The sequence below is a fragment of the Pinus tabuliformis genome, chromosome X (assembly GCF_031772625.1).
Source record: "Pinus tabuliformis cultivar Carrire ecotype Pingquan chromosome X, CPIR1, whole genome shotgun sequence".
In the NCBI taxonomy this organism is placed as follows: Eukaryota; Viridiplantae; Streptophyta; class Pinopsida; order Pinales; family Pinaceae; genus Pinus; species Pinus tabuliformis.
The window spans coordinates 1,707,186,654-1,707,204,305 of NC_142308.1; the positions used below are offsets into that span (position 1 = coordinate 1,707,186,654).

The following is a 17,652-nucleotide window of genomic DNA, read 5'->3' on the forward strand; positions in this document are numbered from 1 at the left end:
GCTTCATCAATCATGACTATACCCATCGTTGTACTGCATCATGTACCATCATGTGCCATTGCTGCACCATGTTTGCCATACTGTCCCATGTGCTTGTTGCACCATGCTTGCCACCATGTGCTTACTGCACCTTGCTTACCATACTGTTGTTTCATTGTTAGCATGCCTTTGCTGCTGACCCATTGTTACATTGCTGTACCATGCCATCATTGTAACATTGCTGCTATCATGTTGTCATTGTAACATTGTTGTACCATGCCATCATTGCTATCATGCTGCCCATGCATCTTGTTGCACTATCATGCATTCCAACTTCATGGGTCACCTTGCTGTCACATTCCTAGCATTGTTGTCCCACTGTTAGTGATTGTTGCTCCTATGATTGCTTGCTGTCCCATTTGAGTTTGCAGCACCATGTGACCTTTCTGTCCCATCTTCCTTTGCAGCACCATGTGACCTTGCTGTCCCATCTTCCTTTGCAGCACCATGTGACCTTGCTGTCCCATCTTCCTTTGCTGCCAACACACCATACAAACATTGTTGTTTGTCACTTCATTACTACTATAATTTCAGGGACTGGTTAGGGCACACAACAATCCCTAACCGTCCTCAAATCTGGCCCAGAATTTCTCTTATGAAATGCGGCCTACCCTAGTGTGAATAGACCTCATTTAGATGACTGCATCTAGGGTATTCTAGGACTGCGGCTAGGGATTCCTTAGGACAGCGTCTAGGGCTTCTTTAGGACTGCGTCTAGGGCTTCTTTAGGACTGTGTCTAGGGCTTCTTTAGGATAGCGTTAGGGCAGCCTCCTTAGGACAGCATTAGGGCTTGTAGAGGGCAGCGTGTAGGCCTCCTTCCCTCTTGCGTCTTTAGGGCTACTTCCTCCTAGATTTCTCTCACACTAAAACCCAAAACAAGTGGAGAGAAATCAAGAATTAAGTGTGTGTAAAATAACTCTCAAGTCATCTCCTTTTATACTAAAACGTTGAGCACATGTGGGTGTTATTTAGTTGCTGGCTGACCTTGACGAATTGTCTTATAACACAAATAAATTCTTTATCCTTGTAAATTATGTTGTCAAAAGCTCCAAGTCGGCCCTCCCTCTGTAAAGTCAGCTTACATGATCATTTGGCACCTCATGGATGACTATATAGAGAGATAACTTCGACCTCCAAGGGCAGAGAATATCTGAAGAAGAATAGCATGTGTTCTGTGATTAAAAAGGAAGTACAGTCAAGCCATATCTCAAAAGATGAGAAGGAAAGATCAAACCCTAATTCCGAAGAACTCTGCGACTATTTAACAAGACTAAAACAATAAAGAAGTCTGCAATTTCTAACTAAACAGAAACTTAATTTGAAGTCATCTGAAGTCTACAAAGGAGCCAAAGTTCTATGGTGAACGTCAAGGATTTACTAGCTGAAGTTCTATGATAAAGAGAGTCGAGAGTATGTAGTTGAAAGCAAAAGTTTTGTGATAAGGACTAGAGGTCTACAACAGGAATTTGAAATTTGATTTTGACTTTGACTAAGCCAAGATTCAACTTTTGACTTTGACTGAAAAAGAAGGGTTGACTTAGAGGGAGTCTTTGGTCTTGGGTTGGAACTCTCATTTTCAAATTGAGGGATTTGGCCCTCACTTGAAAGCCCAAATCTCTGTCTCTTACTTCTTTGTGACCTTGGAAGAATAGTTCATGTAATTGCTTGATGAAAAAAGAAATATTAAATAACTAAATAAAGAAGACTAACTATCACAAGTAATTACCGAGTAAGAAAATCTATTTACCCTTGATTTTCTAACAAATCCCACCTTGAGTTTCCTCTCAAATACCACCACCCCACCCCTGCCCTCCGACTAGAGTGGTTAACCAACCTCCTTGAGGCACCCGAGGAATTTTCATTCCAGGACACAGAGCATACACCAATGATCCAAAAGTCAGCTCTAGGTGACCCCAAAGTTGGGCCCCACTATCCAACAAACCACTTCCTAGGTTTGTTTAAGCGCCAAGATTCCATCCAAAGTTTCTTCCCTACGACCTTAAAAGTTAGAAATGTTGGAATTCCTCACTCATCTAGTCCCCATATAACCATGTATTATTGCCCTCTCAATGCTGACCACTCCCCAGAGGATATCATTTGTCATTGCATTTGCCCCTTCACAATTATTGATGACTCCAATGAGGAGCATACATCAAAGTCCCCTCATCCTCAATAGCGAACTCTAGTGCCAACAAGGCTTAACATTCTCTCTTATACTTAGGACTAAGTCTTGTTATTTCTAGCATCTTTGTTGTAGTTGCACCTTATTTCATATCTTCTCTTAACTAGACATTTAGTTCTTTATCTTTTTTCTACTTTCAATACTAATCTAGGAAAAAAACTTGTACTCCCATTTTGTACCTACACTAAATGTGCTCATTTAGTCCCAATGACCTACTTCTGCGGCCATTTTTTGGACAATAATAAAATTATCTTATCTTATGTTTCCGATTCTTGCTTTTATATGTATATTGGTTTATATCTTAATTCCCTGGATCCGGATCTTGACTTTTCAAAGAACCCATTATATTGGTATCCATTTCTATGCAACTTAGTTTTATTATTTATATGTAGGCATATCAGTAACCACTACAAAGTCCATATTACAGTCCCTTAGAGAAGCATAATTAAGGATGAAAACTGAAGTGTGAGCACTAGCACAATTTTGTGTTAGATATAAAATCTTTATAATAGTGTGATGTAGTCATGAGTTAAAAAATGTAATCATTAAAAGATTAGGTATTTGCGTAACTACTCCATTCTCTACTACTATGTAATGAGCCATTGCATCACTCAAGAAATCTGTTCTCTCTTATTCTATGTGCAATCCTGTCTATCCTCTTGTTTCTAAATCTGATACCCTGGGCATATTTTGAAACTGCATAGGTCTCACAAACAAAGCAACTTATCAATATAAACTTACATTTGAACCCGCTAAAGGAGCCATGATACGGACAAACCCTCGGGAAGGTTTTAATGGAACTTCATCAGCAAGCAGCAAATACCCAGCTGTTCCCTTTGACAGAGCTAAAAAGTTAAAAGGACGTTCTTTCCCCCTTTCAAATGCAATCCTGCATGATAGAGCATCATCTGCAGTAGCAATGAATATTTAAAACATTTCAGAGACTGTACAGATATGGGACTTACTCAAAGTAACAAGGTGAGAAATATCCAATGAAACAAGAAGTCGAATTATTCAGACCTCCTGTTTGCAACTACCATAAATAAGGCATTAACATCAAACGTTCTCAATGAAAATGATATTACACTTTGTGATAATTATGCCATTAACTTGAAAGATTCTCACCCAAATTCAATTCAGTGCCAATCTTTGGAGTCACAATGTCAAGGCCTGCTCTTCTCGCCCTGGCATTTTCAATGATATCTGTTGAAATACCTAATGGAGGACCATCATTTACAGTCCCTCTCACAAATGAGGTTCTGAGTTGATAATGCAGTAAAAAGACCTGGATATTGAATGCTTATATTTAGAATCTGAATGCCGTAATGATTTACCTATCATATAAATCAGTAGCCACAAATTAAATCCATCCATGAAGTGCAAAATTCCATATGCATTAAGCTTCTCCTTGCCTCTAATGCTTGTATGCATGTACCTAAAAACTACCATGAACACCAAATTTCAAACAATAACAATATTATTTTTTACTAAACTGCTATTGCAATTAGGAAATCACAAACAAACCCATTCACTTTCATTAACATAGATAATCTGGTTCAACTCACAACCTTGACAGCATCCCGCATTCTTTCTCCAACACAGGCGGAAGAATGGTCTTCTACAAGTACAAAACCATGAACCACAGAATCGTAAAGTATCAAACTTATGTATAAAAGCATAAATTTAATATCTATGTTGTAAGCATAAACAATATTTCCAAGTTCAGTTATAATGTATCAGACTATTACATCATGCTCATATCTATGTAATACATATAAACAATATTTCCAAGTACAGTTATAATGTATCAGCAGATTTACCATCTGGAAACATGGATTGTGTCTCTGGAACCGCAAGCATACAACCTTCCAGAAGTTCCGATGTTTCAATGGCTGCAACTTAAATGTCAGAATGCATATAGTAGTATAGGAAATATGGAAGAAATGCAATGCTCGAGTCTAAAATAGAGCATTATAATCTAAATACCTTTCTTGCAGTTTTTCCATTCATCTACAAGAACTGCCACAACTAGATCACACCAACGATCTTTAGTTTCTCTCAGAAGGTCAGTCCTAGATTTCTTATAAGCATCCTGCATATGGGAAAATGCTAAAGGGTTAATATTAAGTAAGGTTTAAAACGTTCATCAGTCCAATCCTTGTACAGAAGGTTCAACTTCACAATATTTGTACAGAAGTTTCAGAGACAAACATGTCAAGCAATAGAATAATATTTACAGAACATGTGGCAATTCAAAATTAATGAGTACTTGTTCCACTTCTCCTCCTAGGCAGAATCAATTTCTACTTTAATATCTAGGGGTTACTTATTTGGATTTACCCCCCTTGTCTTGTTGTTTTGTCATTTGCACCTTTAGAGGTCTACATCCTTGTCTTTTTGTCTTTCCTTTTCAGGGGATACCAAAGGCATTCATATATTGCCAATGTCAAGTGATGTACTTTTGAGTCCCATTGACCTAATTTGGTCATTTGTGGCCATTAAAATAATTTCTTTCTTTCATCAAAATACAACAATGTATTCAATAGCATGAACCAGCAACACTCAAGAAAAACATTACTAATGGTGAAATGAAAAAAACTTTGGACGTGAACCACAATCGCCACTAAATATGTTTCTATGGAACTGCCAAATTTTACTTATGATTACACAATCAAATGTTTAGTGCTGGATTTTCAGCAAAACAACAAACAAGATTCTGACCTAAAAAGAAAAGAAAAGAGAAGAACAAAAATTTATTATTTCTCAAAAGGAGATCAGAATAGTCACAGCCACAAATTACATACCAGGACACACAAACTTTGTGGCAGCAATTAGACATGTGTTGAAAATTCGCAGCTAAGGGACGAATTTCCTTGAATAGAATTTCATTTTTGACTATTCTAGAGTGACTTTCTAAAATTAGAAATTCATGTCTATCATTGCAACCATGACTTTCCAAAATTAGTAAGTCACTTGCTTCAATCGGTAATCAAGAATAGATGATGGAAAATCACTTAACTTATCCTTAATCAATCTAAATTGTTTAATTTTTAATTTAATCATCAATATTATTATTATTACACTTATGATACTATAATATTATCTAAAGAGGAATTACATGTCACCTCTCCTACTTGGCACTCAATCATGCCACTTCACATCTCTCTCCTTGATGGCAAATCGAACTCTCTCATTCAATGATACATTACTCTCTCTCTCTTTCTCTCTCTCTCTCAATGGATTCATTCCTCTCTCTCTCTTTAATGCTCTTACACACCTCTTACACTCTCTTACACTTTAATGACTCGTCATAAAAGAATTCCTCTTCCACCTCTTTAATGCATATGTTACACTTCTCCTTAATGGCTCGAATAACTAAGGCATGTGTTTTCCTTCTTTATGGCACAAGTCACTAAGGCATGCGTACTCCCTCTTGATGGCGTGAGTTACTAAGGCAAGCGTACCTCCTTTATGGCATAAGTTACTCCTATTTTGGAATATGTAACTTCTCCTCAAGGCATGGGAGTTACTCTTTGATGAATTCGACCTCCTTGCTCTTCCTATATATTTGTGCCTCCCATCCTCTCTACTACTCACTTGTGCATTGTGAAAGGAGAGTATGAACTTGAAAAAGAGAGAACTAGACAGACTAGATAAGAGAGAGAGAGAGAGTCTTGAAGACTAAGCGCAGAACTTGGTGAGCCAAAGTAATTCAGTGTTTGAATCATCTGTTGTTATCAGAGATCTTCTTCAAATTTGGGTGAACTTCTTCTCTCTCTCATTGTATTTTGTATCTCTACTAAACATTTGATTTCTAATAGAAGAAGAATTTGGTTGGGTTTTCCTCTTGTGGGTTTCTCCCTAGTTATTGGACCTAAACTCACCGTGTCTTATTGAGTTCTTGGTTGTCTTCTATTGTATATATGGCTTAAGTTCTATCTACAATTGTTTAACTAATATTGCAGATTAAAGAAGTTATTAGGTTAAGTAATTATTACAGCATAGAACTTCAGAATTTCAACATGGTATCAGAGCTTTGGTGAAAACAAGCTCAAGAAGATAAGTGTTGTTCCAGCCCATTTTTTGCTAAAATATCTCTTATTGTCCACTCTATTTACAACCCATTTTCTGCTAAAATAACAAGTGTTTCCCACTCTAATTGTAGCTCATTTTCTGCTAAAATATCTCTTGTTGTCTACTCTATTTATAGCCTATTTTCTGCTGAAGTATCAAGTGTTGTCCACTCTATTTGCAGCCCATATTCTGCTGAAATATCACCTATTGTTCCTTCTACTTGCTACTTATTTTCTGCTGAAATATCTCCTCTTTTGCTGCTAAAATATCTCATTTACTATTGAAATCTCTTTTTGTCTCTTTCTATTTGCTGCTGAAATTTTGAGTAGATCAAGATGTCTTCCTCGTACTTTAAGAATGAAGAGAAGTTGGTTGATGCTTCAAACTTCTTCCCTTGGAAGGCCAGATTGGATATTACTCTTGAGGAACATGATGTTCTGGAGTGTGTTGAAGGAGAGGTAGCAGAACTCGCTGAAAACTCCAATGTTGCTATCAAGGCCAAATACAAGAAAGGAGAAGTCAAGACAAAAAAAAAAATCCTTGATTCTCTTGGAGACAACCTTATCACTTATGTCTCCAACTTGAAGAAATCCAAAGAAATGTATGACAAGCTAATTGGAATGTATCAAATGAACAACTTGATTGAAATTCTTGCTCTGAAGAATTGGCTCAAGGATATTAAGATGAACAGAGGAGAGACCATTCAAGCATACTTCATGAGGATATCAAAAATCAAAGATCAGTTGTCAACTTTTGGTGAAGTTGTTTATGATAAAGAGTTGGTGTTAATTATGCTTGGAGGTCTTCCTTCTTCTTGGGAAACTTTTACTACTACCATCAGTAACAATCACAAGTTTCCTACATTTGATGAGCTCCTAGGAAAGTGCAGTCAAGGAGAGGCTAGAATGATTTCCACAGAAAAGATTCCCAAGCATTAGGAGGGAGAACCTACTATCATTGTTGTCCAAGGCAAGAAGAAGAAAGGAAAAATCAGCATTCAAAAAAGTTTTCTCCCAATAGTTTTTCTAAATGGAACAGAGATTTATCAAAAGTCCAATGCTACAACTGCCATAAGAATGGCCATTATGCCCATAATTGTCCAGAAAACAGAAGAGCACCAAGATCCAACTTCAACAATCGTTCCAACAAATCTAATTATAGAAGAAGAAGAGAAGCTCCTACTCATAAAGAGAGCTTCCATTCTTCATGGATCCCAAGGTATGATAACAATGCAGCTAAAACACAATCAAAATATTTTTGTGTTTCTACTCTTTCTAGTTCCTCTCCTGCAGACTCTTGTGATCGATGGTTGGTTGATAGTGTAGATTTTTTGTAGCACCGGATGTTCTCTAGCCTTGAAATTTGGTGAAGAGGCTAAGGCACGTGAGATCTCTAAGGCCCAGAAATTGTTTGGAGAAATTCCACCCGGATGAGGAGTTATTAAAATAACTAATATTTTTAATGGGTTCTTAAGTCTAAACATAGAAAAATTAGGATATTAATGGGTATTAATAAAGATAAGGGTGAGAAGCTTCTAAGAGATGAGGATCAAGTCTGTTTTAATCTTAGTCGTTGATTAGAGACTTAATCTCAGTCGTTGATTCATCAACAGGAAAAGTATAAGAGAAGACTTGAGAATCATTTGGAGACAACGCCAGATACTCAGTATCCCAAGGAAAATTGATTCTCAAAGAGAAAGAGATCGATTTCAGGGGGAGATTTGTAGGGTGGAGGAAGAAGAGGGCATCAGCAGCAGTCAGTGACTGAGGAAGAGGTGACGCTGGGACATAGAGAGACAACATAATGGGAGACGCAGTTCAAGGGAGACGCAGCGATCACGCAAGGCTGACGCAGAGGAACGTAGAGCCACGCTGAGCCATGCATAAGTGACGCGGAAGTGGGAGAAGGGTCTCCAAGGTGTCAGAAAGTTTCCAGGGGAAAGTCTCAAGTGTTTTCTCTCAATTTCTCTGTAAAATCATTCCTTCTAAATGCGATTGTTGCTGAAGATTAATAAAACCCTCATCTGTTGCACCGGTTTTCCCACATTAGGATTTTCCGGGGACAATTTTCCAAAACCGTGTTGATGTGATTGGTTCTTGCGCATGGATTTTTCTCTATGTAATTATGTGATAACTGCAATAGAATTTGTTTTAATATTTGCTGAAGGGATTTCGTAAATAACTTATTGTGAAGAATAAGTAGGTGAAATAAATTAGTAGCTGCAGTAGAATTTCAAGTTGGAAATTTTCACAGATAGTGGTGCCTCAAGGCATTTTACTGGCTATAAAGAAGTTCTCTCTAATCTGGCTGAGAGGGAGACTAATTTGAAAATCATTCTTGGAGACAACTCTACATATCCTATAAGGGGACTTGGTTTTTTTTGCTTCCATTTGGATCATGGTAAAACCTTATCTCTTCAAGAACTTTTGTATGTACCTGGTTTGAAAAATAATCTTATTTCTATTTCTACTTTAGAAGATAAAGGAATGAAATTTGTTTTCATAAATGGAAAAGTTCACTCTTGGCTGATGAGATCTAGGCATGAGAGATGCCTTCACTCTGGGATCAAGATGTGAAGGTCTGTATAAAGTCAATGGAAGACCTATTCATGCATTAATCCATGATAGCAATCATCAAAGTGAGCTTTGGCACCAAAGTTTTGTTCATTTGCACTATAAAGCATTATCTCATATGAGAAAGAAGATTTCCGAAATGTCGGAGATTAGATCTGATCATGATGGAGTTTACCAAGGGTGCACTAGTGGGAAGCAAGTAAAGGGACCATTCCCTTCGAGCAAAAGTAGAACCAGTCAGGTACTTCATCTTGTACATTTTGATTTATGTGGACCAATGCCTATAACTTCTCTTGGTGGCTACTTGTATTATATAATATTTGTGGATGATTTTTCTCGCAAGACATGGATCTATTTTTTGAAAAATAAAAGTCAAGCATTTAACATGTTTAAAGATTACAAAGCTTTGGTAGAAAAACAAATTAGAAAACAAATCAAAATCTTCAAATCTGACAATGGAGGAGAGTTCACTTCAAATGATTTCATTGACTTCTGCAAAGAAATTGCAATCAGGAAAAAGAGCATAGTACCGTATAACCCAGAGCAAAATGGTGTGGCTGAGAAAAAGAATAGAACTATCATGGAAGCAGTCAAAGCTAATTTGCATATCAGTAACTACCAAAGTTTCTATAGGGAGAAGCCACTAACATAGTTGTCTATGTTCAAAATAGATCTCCTCGCCATGCCCTAAACAACAAGACTCCGAAAGAAGTCTTCTCTAGTGAAAAACTTGAGGTTGGGTGTAACGAACAAAGTTTGCACTCTTAGAAGTCAAATACTCTAGAAGACTTGGAATATGAAGATATCCAATGAAGATACAAGAATATATATTAAAATGTATGAATGAGAATGATGTTACAAATGAGAGTGAGGGTCTACTTATATACCCTAGGCAGGTTTCCCTTTATGAACGAGCATGTTCTTATGGACATACCTCTTCATTAACTAATTAATCATTATTTATGATGTGTTATTATTATTTATATTTATATTATTTACCTGTATTATATTCATAACATTGCTTTCCTCTTGAAAAAGCTTTGTCCTCAAAGCTTATCGCTGACAAGGCATGTCATTTGTTTCTTGTCTTGTAAACTATTTGCATCTTTTGATATTCTTCGAATTGTCATGTTCATTGACATAAGACGATAAGATCCTTGGAGTGATAAATAAAATTGTCGCACTGAGAATGGATCTGACCATCCTAGATTAATCTTCTGTGGGATCTTTCGATCACTAGGAATTTGTAATGAATTGTTATCATAGGACTGGATTCTGCAAACTTCAGTATTCCTTGGAACATAAATATGTTGCTTCAGTTCTAAATGGTTCAAATATGTAAATTGACTTAGTTGTTTGCTCTTGTGATTCAGATGCTGATAAGGAGTTCTTGCGGTTTGACCTCACCCTAATCTATTTGTGGTGATTTCTTGTTTAATTGAGAGTATCTGATTCCTTTCAGGTACAGAAATTGGTTGATTGATTGTGAGATATTCACTTGAATTTTTTGTTGTTTGGACAGCAACTTCTGACTACGTCCTCATTTCAACTGATTTATCCTCTTCTTGAGTTGTGATATTGACTGGATCAGTGTTCAAATCTTTTTCTTCAACTTGGACTGAAGACTTCAACACTTCCTTCCTCATGAATTCTTCTAATTTGTTGTTCAATGATTTCTTATCATTTTTAAGTTTCTTAATTTGAGTCAGTAAACTCTGATTATGAGTTTTGAGGTGTAAGGGTTCCTCATTTTCCAAGTCAACTTTATTTTGGCATTCAAGCTTCTCGTCTCTTAAACACTTGATTTGTTCTAATAGTTTTTTATTAAGGTCTTTCTAGGGCCTTTTCTCCTTTGCGACGACCCTCTCTAGGGCCTTTTCTTGTGGCTGCAAGCCTTTTGAGGTCGACTGCAGCGCTTTGTGGGACTTGTGGCCCTAGCAGCAGCCCTTTAGGGCTAGCCCGTAGGCCTTAGGGCCTGGTCCCCTCAAGCCGCAGTCCTAATTTGGACTGTGACAACCCCTTTAGGGCTTCTTCTCCCCAACTGCAAACCTATTAGGCTTCTTTTCCCTAGCCGCTGGCCTTTTTGGGCTTTCATCCCTTCATTTAAGTCATTTTTGGGCTATTTTATGAGTTTGGCATTAAATTTGACACTAATCTTTGAGGTTGTAGGCTAAGGATAAGTTTGGCAATTGTTTGAAATTGATTTCTATCATTTTGAGCCATAAATCTTGGGTTTTCCTTGCTAACTATTTGTTTTGCAGACTTGTCAGCCTCTTTGGCAAGGGTTTCAAGGCCTAAAGTAGCTCAACAAGCCATCAACCAGCCATAAAGGCCCTTGTTTCAGTCATAAGAGGGTTGATCCATTTAAATATAAGCTAACAATTTGTGTTGCAGGAGTTTGAAGAAGTTCTAGTCCATTGGAAAGTCAACTAGTCATCAAACTAGGCCTCTAGGCCTAAGGGTTTGCCTCTTCTACCCTCTTCCTCCTCACTTTTTTGCAATCAGATCTAAAGCGTTCATATTTACAGTGGCATAAATCTGATCTAAACATCCTAAAGAAGCCCTAAAAAACTCTCACATAAGCCTATAATCATTGCACATTTAATCTCAATTGATAAATCAATATTTGTGCTCTTGTGTCATTGATTGCTATAGTGTTTGGGAAGTCTGATATATAATTTTCTGAGTCTGATATACATGCTACAACAGTAAGGAAATACCTCTAAATTGCAGGAAACGAGGGCAGAGGCTCTGTTTCCATACGGAAACGAAACGGAAATGGGGAAACCTGTACGGTACAGCTCAGAAACGCGTTTCCGGCCGTACTGGCCTGTTTCTCGAGGAGGAAATGTGGCCAGTACGGCCAGAAACGCGTTTCCGAGCCGTAAGTCGGAGTTTCCTCTTGTAACTTGACTTTTTCCTGTATTTTTTTTTATTTTTTCACTTCTAATTTTTATTGGGTGACTCAAATATCCTCTAGATGCTTCTAGATGTCTCTCAAGTTATTAAAAAAAGGATTTTTTTGAGTGGGGCAGCCGAATGTTCAAGCCTATGCCCCTAGTGTTGATATGCAGTAAAAGTGATATTCTCCTTTATTTTTCATTTGCATCATTTTCCTTAAATTTTTAACATTACCATGAAATGACTCAAGATGTTTGAGAGTGGTTTCGCCCTCAATTGGATTTCATATGGAGAAAGTAGAATTTTAGATCTCACTCAAAATCCAGCAGATTTATCTGTTTTTCAGGATTTCAGGATTGGGGGTATTGCAATGTTTCCATTGGATTTTATCATGTACTAGGGTATGGAACTTGTATTTAATCAAGAGAACCAAGCCCTCTATGCAGGGGAGACTCCCAATAATCAAGAGCATGTAGGGTACTAGGGTATGAAACTTGTATTTAATCAAGAGCACTAAGGTCGTTCGACTATGTAGGAGGAGACTGCCAATCAAGCACGAGACAAGAAATTAGAAATTTCTTATGACTGATTTTGGATATTTCTATTTTCATTATGTGATCCTTCATGAGTAAATGTGATGTAAATTTAGAGACTTATAGTTTATGCATTGACAATTGACAATTTTATCATAATGTAATAAATTAGAATGTATCATATATGCTTTATGATTGCACATATTTCTTAAATGTCCTAATATATATATATATATATATATATATTCGCGTTTCCCGTTTCCAAAATTTGAGGGGGTCACGTTTCGTACCCGTGCCCGTTTCGGAAACTCATACCTGTTTTCCCATTTCGTGCAACTTAGAAATACCTTAAAAGTGCTACAAAGTAATAAGAATTCATTTCATAGCTTAAGGTGTTCTTTTGTCCTCATTTGCAAATGACAAGTGGACTGCTCTTATAGTTCTTTGGTGTTGTGTATTGGGCTGATTGATAAACATAAAAGATCATTGTTCATCTTGCATTTTACACCCTCTTGCATTTGCATAGTGCATTTCACTTCTAGAAATCATTGTTAGTAATCTCATCTCAAAGAAGATTGTGCTCTAATTAACTTGACATTGGTTCATTGTGAAAGCTAATGCTATTGATATCACTTGTTTGCTAATGCTCTTGTAAAGTAATTAGAATACTTTTGTAACCTATTGCTTCTAATTGATAAGTGACATAAGGAATTGGTTGCTAATTGGATAAGAGCATTATCTTGTTTAACAACATTATAATCTTGTAATAACCTTGTGATATCATCTTCTTTGAGTAACATTGTGATCAAAATTGAGTAATCCTATCCTTATATTGGCGATTGCTAATTGTGTTTTTGAAATCGTATTTTTCATTGGTATTGTTTCCTTTTGTTCCTAATTTGCATATCAAGTGTAAAGGATTCATTGATTTGGTGCTCCCTACTCCTCATTGGTCGTTTATTTAGAGAAGTTGTCATTTTGAGATCGCTAACCATTGGATAGATCTTGAAGAGATTTGTATTGGGCACCCTAGTGATTTTGTTTATTTGTGCATTGCCTTAGTTGAGATTGTTTTTATAATTTCTCTCTTTAAGTACTTATTTGTGCTCGTGTTGAACATCATAAGTGTTGAAATTCAACTTAAAGTACTTAAGAGGCCATTTGATAATCTCATTTAAAGCATTCACTCATAACTTGCACTTCATCCTAGGATTAGTTGTGCATTAATTAATTTGCCTCCAAGCATAAGCTTGGTTGAAAGAAGATAGGACCACATTTTTCACCCAACTTGTGAAGTTTAGACCCTCACTTGTGATTAACATAGTGACCTTGCAGTCATCACGACCATAGTCCATGCAGCGCCGAAAGCATCCAGGTGGCTAGAACTCCACGGTAGGTATCGTTAATAAGGCCTTAGCCTTCTTCCCCTAGGTTTCTCTCCACAACCTACATTTGAGACTAGCTTCAAAACAGTTAAGAGAAAGGATTCACTTAAAATAGGCATTTAATCTAAAATTAACCAAGAGTTTGCATTTCACTTAGTTATAGATGTCGCATCTCATATAAGATAATTTTCATCCTAGCAACAATTGTTCATTTGGTAACTTGGAAGTTTATCTATATTGACTCCTAAGGCACTAGTCTCTAAATGATAACTTCAATAAATCTAATCAAGTTGTCCTAAATAATTAAACTTGCCAATCTTCACCAAGCTAGTAGGCCATTCAGTTGTGTCTCCCAAACTCATTGTTTCATCTATAAGGACTACCCCTCTTAGCCTATTGTAGGGAGACAACTTAAACGGAGAGGGTGGGGATCAGAGTGACAGCCCCTGCCCTGAGTGTTGTTGCATTCACATGTATAATTTGAGCGACAACAGTATGTACCTGGACAAAGAAATATAGAGTTTAGCAGGGATGTTACATTTGATGAAGATGCGGCTCTTGGAAAGGAAAGACACACTCCTCTTCCTCCTGCTAATGTTGATATTCAAGATGATGCATTTGAGATATAAAAAAATCTTGAGCCTAAAATTGATCTTGCTAATGAACCTATTGTCACACAAATTGTACATGTGAATTTGACAATGAATCAGGGCAGGGGTTGTCATTTTGGTCCTTGCCCTCTCCATTCTAGTTGTCTCCCAATAACAGGTTATGGGGGGTAGTCCATATGAGATGTGTAGATAACAGACTTCTCAAGAACCGACTAGTTTGGGAGACACAACTGAATGGTCTAGCAACCTGGCTAATGATGGTTCGCAAGTTTAATTATTAGCAAGATCTGATTAGATTATTGGAAAAACCAGTGCCTTATGGAGTCCAATTACTTCCAAAATGTAAATTATTTACCAAGTCACCAGATGAACAATTGTTGCTTAGGATGCATACTATCCTATATGAGATGCGACACTTAGAAACTAAGTGAATGCAAACTCTTGGTTGATTTTAAATTAGATGCTTATCTAAATGAATCCTTTCTCTCAACGGTTTAGAAGCTAGTATCAAGTGTAGGTTGTGGAGAGAAACCCAGAAGAAGATAGCAAAACCTATATTAATGATACCTCCCCTGGGGCTCTAGCCACCCAATTGTGAAAATTCCGAAAACTGGCATCCTAATGCAGCAACTGGAAATTATTCTCATATTTGTTAATTTATTTATTGTTTGCTATGGCAAATACTGAATAAATCACACTGCAATCTACACAAAAAAATATTGCGGAAAAATAATGTGCTGGAAACTGAGAAATTCTAGCACACACATAAAAATAAGACAATTATTTTTGGAAAAAGGTCCAAGGAAAAACTCAACTTGGGAAAATCGATGCAGCAGCGGAGGGTTTTATTATTATGCAACAATGACAAATTCTGCGTACAACTAGATGTCGAAATCTAGCAATTCTACAGAGAAAAATACTAGTAAAATTTTAGTGAGGAATTTTCCTCAGTCCACAAGCAATCTCCCAATAGAACTTGCCTTCAGAAATTCAACCCTCTGACCCTCTGCGTCAGCCTCTGCGCAGCCTATTGACCGTCTAACCTCAGATTGGTCTCTGATGAAGTCGTTCTGCCTTCTACTGACTGGAAAGATGTTTCTCCGACCCTCTGGGACTCCTTCCTGGCCTCTGGAACTGAAAACGTCTCTCCCTTTCAACAATTCAATATTGCCTCTAGAGACTGTTGTGTTGCCCTTGCGTCAACCTATTATGAACTTAAAATTCATAACAATTAATTAAAATATTAAAATATTAAATAATATTTAAATAAATACATTATTAATTATAATCAATTAATTAACAAATAAGTAGCTAAATGAAGAGACATTAGTCCCCAAAGGACATGTCTCTCTGATTAGGAATGGCCAGTCAACTCCTATTTAAGGAGCATCGCCTCAGCCTTGTAAACATCATTCAATATATATATATATATATATATATATATATATATATATAGATTACATTCAGAATTTATCTGGTGTTTTATTATCATGTTGGGTTGTGTTATATTCTTTCCATGACTAGCCTATGTAGTTAACCGAGGGGTTAAAGGGAAGGTGGAGCCCTCCCTTCGTTGTGTCGATTGCGCAACAGGAGGGTGACAGGGGGGGTGGCAGCCCCCTTGTCTGGGGGGTTTGAGGGGGGCAGGTAGCCTCCCTCTATGGGGTCCGAGGCAGCACCCCAGGGAAATTTTTTTTGGACCCTATATTAGGTTAGGCAGACCTACCTATGGTTTTGAGCATGATTTTCGCACATGGTTTTGGACGCGATAGTTTTCGCTCCATGGTATTGAATGCTTCGGCATGTATAAATATGTATTGTAACATTGAAAGGAACATAATGAAAAATCAATCTGGTAGTCCCGGTTTTGGGATCCAGGGAAAAATCTATGTGTATATGTGTTTTATGTGTTATTCTCTCGCATTGTTTATTTTTTATGTTTTAGAATTCGTATGCAGGTAATTTTTGTAAGGGGTTAAAACCTACATTTGGTATCAAAGTTGTTTTGGCTTCGGAATTCGTATGCATGCCTTTGTCGCTAAGGGGTTTCGCTCAGGCCTGTGGTAGACCCTGTTCAGTGAGAGATCTGCGGGATCAATTATGGTGGTGAAAGAAGATGGCGAGCAGTGGAAAGATAGAGATCGAGAAATTTAATGGTCAGAGTTTTGAGTTGTGGAAACTCAAGATGGAGAACCTGTTGGTGGATAAAGATCAGTGGATCGTTGTAAATCCGGGTACTAAACCAACGGGAGTGTCCGATGAAGAATGGAAGAAGTTGGATCGGAAAGCAAAGAGCACAATACGATTGTGTCTCAGATTCAGTGTTGTTGAATGTATCAGGGGAAGCTATGGCTAAGGCTTTGTAGGACAAGTTAGGGACTTTTTACCAATCTAAGTCTCTGGTGAATAAACTGTTCCTACAGAAAAAGTTGTATAACCTAAAGATGAAAGATGGAGACTCGGTGACAGAGCATCTGAACGCATTTAATACTGTGGTAAGTTAGTTATTATCTGCTGATATTAAAATTTCAGATGAAGATAAGTGCATCAATTTGTTGTGTTCTCTACCAGATTCGTGGGATAGTCTGGTTATTGCAATAGGTAGCAATGCAACTGCCTTGCAGTTTGATGAAATACTTTCATCTTTGTTGACAAAAGAGATGAGACGAAAAAATATGGCCTTGTCTGTATGAGGATTGTCCCAGAACAGAAACAAAAATAAGTCATCGAGTGGGAGATCTAAATCTAGAGGGAGATCTAAATTTCCAGGAAAACCTGTAAAAGTGGTGTGCTGGAAATGCGGAAAGGAAGGGCACTACAAAAGGGATTGTAAATCTAAAGCTCCTGATAAAGGAAAGGGATCTGATGATGCTCCTTCTACAGAGGCGAAAACCACCTCAGATGAAGGTGGGGATGTGTACTTGGCTTCTTCAAGTACACATGTAGATCATGAGGCATGGTTGATTGACTCAGGTGCATCCTTTCACTTCACTACCCATAGAGAGTGGTTCTGCGAGTATGAGAAATATGATGGTGGTCATGTCTTTTTGGGGGATGACAGGGAGGCTAGAATCGTTGATCGCGGAAAAGTAAAGTTGAAATTGCAAGGTGGAAGGGTTAGAACACTTCCGGGTATTCTGCATATCCCTGCATTGGCTAGAAATCCGATTTCCATAAGCAAGTTGGATGATGCAGGTGTAAAAACAGTGTTCGAGAAGGATACCTACAAGATGGTTTGAAGAGCACTGGTATTAATGCGAGGAGTTCGGATTGGAACTCTGTACAAGCTGCAAGGTACCACTGTTGTTGATGGGTGCAACAGTTCTATGGTTCCTGAAAGTGGAGCAGAAAAT

At 37.4% G+C, this 17,652-nt stretch overlaps 1 protein-coding gene across 5 annotated transcripts in view; it reads right to left on the reverse strand.

The window, feature by feature from the left end:
* LOC149146562 (protein TRANSPARENT TESTA 9-like) overlaps positions 1–17,652 on the reverse strand; it is a 201,869-nt gene that overhangs the window by 23,724 nt on the left and 160,493 nt on the right. For 2 of the 5 annotated variants that reach the window (XM_089449350.1, XM_089449354.1), the window contains exons 16-20: positions 4,209–4,314; positions 4,043–4,114; positions 3,788–3,840; positions 3,348–3,507; positions 2,964–3,130 (exon numbers count right to left, since the gene is read on the reverse strand). In XM_089449350.1, the coding sequence (XP_089305476.1) occupies positions 2,964–3,130; positions 3,348–3,507; positions 3,788–3,840; positions 4,043–4,114; positions 4,209–4,314 (558 nt within the window). The remainder of the gene's footprint in view (positions 1–2,963; positions 3,131–3,347; positions 3,508–3,787; positions 3,841–4,042; positions 4,115–4,208; positions 4,315–17,652) is intronic. The other 3 variants (XM_089449352.1, XM_089449353.1, XM_089449351.1) reach the window with 3 other exon arrangements.